General features: G+C 30.5%; 1 protein-coding gene across 2 annotated transcripts; it reads right to left on the reverse strand.

Moving 5' to 3' along the window:
- On the reverse strand, positions 335–2,540 carry LOC104750213 (glycine-rich RNA-binding protein 4, mitochondrial-like). Of its 2 annotated transcripts, none has more exons than XM_010471979.2 (3): positions 2,344–2,540; positions 1,033–1,139; positions 335–542 (listed from the first exon to the last, which is right to left on the reverse strand). In XM_010471979.2, the coding sequence occupies exons 1-3, from the start codon at positions 2,435–2,437 to the stop codon at positions 453–455; spliced, it is 291 nt and encodes a 96-aa protein (XP_010470281.1). In that variant the 5' UTR covers positions 2,438–2,540; the 3' UTR covers positions 335–452. The 2 variants fall into 2 exon arrangements, with proteins under 2 accessions (XP_010470281.1, XP_010470280.1); XM_010471978.2 differs by lacking the exon at positions 2,344–2,540 and adding an exon at positions 1,711–1,907.

The raw sequence follows: 5,234 nt of genomic DNA on the forward strand, positions 1-5,234 counted from the left end.
ACATGTTCCATACCAATAATTACATAAACATGTAAAGTTACTATTACATAATGAAAGATTTGTCCCAAGAATTTCTTACAGAATTAGGTTAATCCTTAGACCATGGCCACTCCAGAACCGCTTTAGAGTTACTCAAAATTAAACTAATACTATAATTAATATCAATCTAATCAAAGCAACCTACTAAAACTTTAAACAAAATCACCCTTCCAATGGAGAAACTTTATTAAGGTTGCTTAATCATTAGAACTCAAATTTTTTCAACAATTGCTTAATTATATTCCAAAATGAAAGGTTGTCAATTCTTACAAATTTTATTAGTAGTGTTACAAAACAAAGTGAAAGAGAAAACATTTTACATAACAGAAGATGGAAACTCAATGAGAGGGAACTTGCGGCAAACATCGATACCAATGTTTTAGCAAGATCAGATTCATCCCCATTTGGACCAGTCAAATTGGCCTACAAGGTTGGCTACTGTCATCTCTGCCATTGTCACCTAACCCGAGTCTTCCATGTTCTCCTCTTCCCCAACCATAGACCTAAGATTGTATATAGCCAAGTCACAACATTTTTACAGTTAAGATCTATATCAAGCTTAAAAACAACCCAGCCATGGCTCGATCATATAATCAATATTACGCCAAATCTGTATCAAGGTGAATCATGAGAGGATATGATGCAAAGGGACAAACAACAAAGAAATGGGGCAAAACTTATAATGTCATAACGAAGTCAAGTTATACTGTTCCAGCGTTTAGGGACAATCATGACCAAACTACTAATGTGTTCATAAGATAACAGAACAAACGTATAGAAACACACAATCAACACTATGTATTAAGCTACCAAAATCCATATGAGAGACAAAACTTTTTAAACAGAACAATCAACACTTTGTATTCAGCTCCTGATTATATAACATATGTTTTGACCAAAAAAAAAAAAAGATTATATAACATATGTAAGAGACAAGGCATTTTAGACAGAACAATCAACACTATGCATTAGCAAATAGCAATCCTCTCTAACCTTTCCATCCATTTCTGATACAGCAGTGTTTGCAGAATCTTCACTGCTGAAGCTGACAAATCCAAAACACCTCGACCTCCCTATCTCTCTGTTTGCGATCACCGTAGCTGCACACAACCCAAAGACACAATCACCGTAACGAACAATATACAAAAACCACAACAAACAGGACAAATAGGTTCCTTAACACACTACAAAAGCCAGACACTGAGACCATATCACAAAACGCTCATCAAACCAACCTAACATACTTTAGATTCATTAATAAACAATCATATCATAATCATCAGTATGAGACTACAAACTAGGAACCAAAATCATTATGAGTATTGACTTATATATCATCAAGGGGTTATCAATTCCTCCAAATGATAAAATGGGTCCTTTCTCATTGCCTTTAGCTGTGTGATAAAATGGGTTATAGCTGTGTGATAAAATGGATCCTTTCTCACTATCCTCCCATTCATACTCTCCAGAAAATCGCTTGCGTTAAATCTAATCATTCAATAGCCAACAAAATACAGTGATTCTTTAGTTAGTTATAGATACTAAAGCAAGGTTTCAAGTCTCTTTGTGCCTTCCTAATATATCTATGATTCGCAATGTAATCACTAATCATCAGCCATACTCCCATAAATTTGAATTGACAAAGAGGATTGAAGATTCGACAGAACTCACAAACCATCAAAGCAGATAATTTCCCTTGTGACGGAGGATGGATTGTGACAGAGGATGAGATTGTGCGCCCAGCAAGTCCGGTGACTCTCCTCATACCTTCCTGTGGATCTATGATTGATAGTTTCGTTGTGTTTTTGAAGCCGGATCAAGAGATCGAATTCACCGTTTCGCGTTTTGTCGACAGAGGAAAGAGAGAGAGGTTTAGGGAAAAGAGAAGAAGAAGATAGAGAANAGATTCATTAATAAACAATCATATCATAATCATCAGTATGAGACTACAAACTAGGAACCAAAATCATTATGAGTATTGACTTATATATCATCACGGGGTTATCAATTCCTCCAAATGATAAAATGGGTCCTTTCTCATTGCCTTTAGCTGTGTGATAAAATGGATCCTTTCTCACTATCCTCCCATTCATACTCTCCAGAAAATCGCTTGCGTTAAATCTAATCATTCAATAGCCAACAAAATACAGTGATTCTTTAGTTAGTTATAGATACTAAAGCAAGGTTTCAAGTCTCTTTGTGCCTTCCTAATATATCTATGATTCGCAATGTAATCACTAATCATCAGCCATACTCTCATAAATTTGAATTGACAAAGAGGATTGAAGATTCGACAGAACTCACAAACCATCAAAGCAGATAATTTCCCTTGTGACGGAGGATGGATTGTGACAGAGGATGAGATTGTGCGCCCAGCAAGTCCGGTGACTCTCCTCATACCTTCCTGTGGATCTATGATTGATAGTTTCGTTGTGTTTTTGAAGCCGGATCAAGAGATCGAATTCACCGTTTCGCGTTTTGTCGACAGAGGAAAGAGAGAGAGGTTTAGGGAAAAGAGAAGAAGAAGATAGAGAAAAACAAATATCTCTTTTATATTTTACCAAAAGCCAGTTAGAAACTGACACGTAGCGTGTCTTAAGGGTTTCTTCTGATACTTCCCAGAGCAACGGTTCTCAGTGTTTTGACCCAACTCTTTTAGTTTTTTTTTCCCTAGAAATTGTATGAGTAACGCTTAAAATACACCAATGGAAATGTTTTTAGAAGTTTTTGTTCTAATTCGCATAATGACCTATATCAAACACTTGGCAGCATGTTATCTATCTAACACTTGTCTTTCTTTTATTGTTTGGACCTAATTAATTAAATTCATTTGTACTTTGGACCTAAATAACTAGAGGCCCATAAAACAAACAAAAAACTCTTCACATTTCATCCTAGGAAAAAACTAATTATAGTTTATTATGAAATTTTATATGAGAAGGTTTTTCTCAGCTTTTGCTAAGGAGATGACACTTGGCATGTTATCTATCTAACACTTGTCTTTCTTTTATTGTTTGGACCTAATTAATTAACTTCATTTGTACTTTGGACCTAAATAATTAGAGGCCCATAAAACAAACAAAAAAATTCTTCACATTTCATCATAAGAAAAAACTAATTATAGTTTATTTTGAAATTTTGAAATTATAGGTTTCAATCTTATGTATGATTCAGGGCAAAAACGGATTCTAAGTTATGTATAAAATTTATTTCTGGATTTCAATCTTATAAATGATTCATGGACAAGAAATGACTCTAGATTATGTTAGAATGAGGGGTATTTATGTGTTCTCAAAATACTCTCTTATAAATTCATAAATTTTTGGATTTTTCATATAAGCTTAGTTTATGTCCTTTAATCTTATATAATCTAATGGTGAGATGTTTTTCGTAAGTAATTTGAGAAATACTTACTCATTTATTTCCCATTAGACCTTACCAATTTGTTTTCCATAAAAGTGAATCATTCCGTTTTCCATGAAATTAGATTCGATCTCTAATTACTCTCCTTTTAAAACAATTTTCAGTTATTATTATTTAATTTCAGTCATTAGGTTCATATAAGGAATTATATTATTTTTATATATCTTTCCAACTTTCAATAGGTATCTTGAATAATTGTTAAGTTATTTTTGCAGGTTATCATGTTTATTGTTCACATTAAGACTATATAGGAAAAAATTATGCGAGACAAATTTATTTATTCATTAGAGTGTTTATGTATGTCTTTCCTACTCTCCATGAGCTCTGGTCCAGCAATTATGGATGCCATATAATTTTATGTATGTCTTTTCTTATATTTTAGAATTTCAATTTTTTCTTTTTTTTTGGATATTCATGTGGTAAAGCAGGATAAAAATTCTTCTTATTGGACGATGCATATGAGTTTCTCCATTATAAATTTAATTTCTTAGTAGTCTTCATCTTTAGGCAAAAAAAAAACATATTTAAAACTATTATAAAAACGAAAATTGTATGTTTACTGTCATTAAAAAATCATGTTGTTAAGCTTGTGATGTCTTAATATATCATAGTATGATATGAGTTGCATTTTTCTATACTATATATTATTAATTTGACTTCTATAGTATTGAGTAGTATATGTTAATTGTATACTAGTATCATATATTTTTAAGAATCTTAGTGTCAAATAGCTTTAGAATTAACCATCTTAGAAATAAAAGAACAAAAAATTCCTATAATATTTTTCCACTTTCACATATAATAGTTTACTTTCTAAGAAATATTATTATTATGACATTTGACATTATAATATCCTACGGTTTGTCTTCTAAGTAGATACGACAAATATGATTATTCATTTTATTCAATTGCATATATGATGACGATGAATAAAACCATTGCATGTTTATGCTCATCCAAAAATTAGTGTAAGTTTTAAACCATCATAGAGTTTCTAATAATTAAAATAAATGAAAAAGAATAATTTTATTATAATTGAAAAAGGGAAAATCGGTTCTCAAGGTTTAACATATAATTTAGTATCGTGAAACTTTCACAAACTATATTAGTATATATAACTTTATTATTGATAATACATATATGATATGAAATATAACTACTTAATAAAATTAAATATAATTAATAAGCAATTTAATATGTTTTAAAATATTAAAAATTTTGTATTTATTATTTAAGGTCAAATGCAAAGAAAAATAACAGCATAAGTATTCAAATAAAATTATATTATAAATATTAAGTTACATTAAAAATAAAAATATTATATTGACGAGAAAATCACTAAATGACGTACAATATTAGAAAGATGTTCTCAAATTTCTCTTTATTTAAAAATAATTTTATATGATGAGAAATTTAATGAGTCCTTCACCAATGCACATGCTCTAATACGTATTAAAAATCTAAAGGGAGAAAAAACTACACACTATACTATGCAATCAAAATTTTGTTCATGTGTTGAAATAGTCTAACACTATATATAAAAGGAAAACTCAAGTAACACCAAATAAATCAATTCAGAAAAACTAAAATGATCCGTATATTTTTAAAATTACAATAATAACCATTGCTGAGTAAACAAATAAAACTAATAATTTCCAAATTGCTAAAATTGAACAACATTCTAAGCTAAATCTGTGCGTAGCACGGGATGACTTCTAGTATTTATATAGGTTAGGATTACAACTTATATCGAAACCTAACGTAAAAGTTAA

This window comes from Camelina sativa, chromosome 16 (assembly GCF_000633955.1).
Source record: "Camelina sativa cultivar DH55 chromosome 16, Cs, whole genome shotgun sequence".
NCBI lineage: Eukaryota > Viridiplantae > Streptophyta > Magnoliopsida > Brassicales > Brassicaceae > Camelina > Camelina sativa.

What these genes read in the sequence shown, in the direction of transcription:
- LOC104750213 (XM_010471979.2), bottom strand. Translation starts at nt 2,437, where the DNA reads ATGAGGAGAGTCACCGGACTTGCTGGGCGCACAATCTCATCCTCTGTC. An exon ending in ATTATCTGCTTTGATGGTTT is followed by an intron (nt 1,140 to 2,343) that starts GTGAGTTCTGTC and finishes GGTTGTGTGCAG; the next exon opens with CTACGGTGATCGCAAACAGA. An exon ending in TATCAGAAATGGATGGAAAG is followed by an intron (nt 543 to 1,032) that starts GTTAGAGAGGAT and finishes ATACAATCTTAG; the next exon opens with GTCTATGGTTGGGGAAGAGG.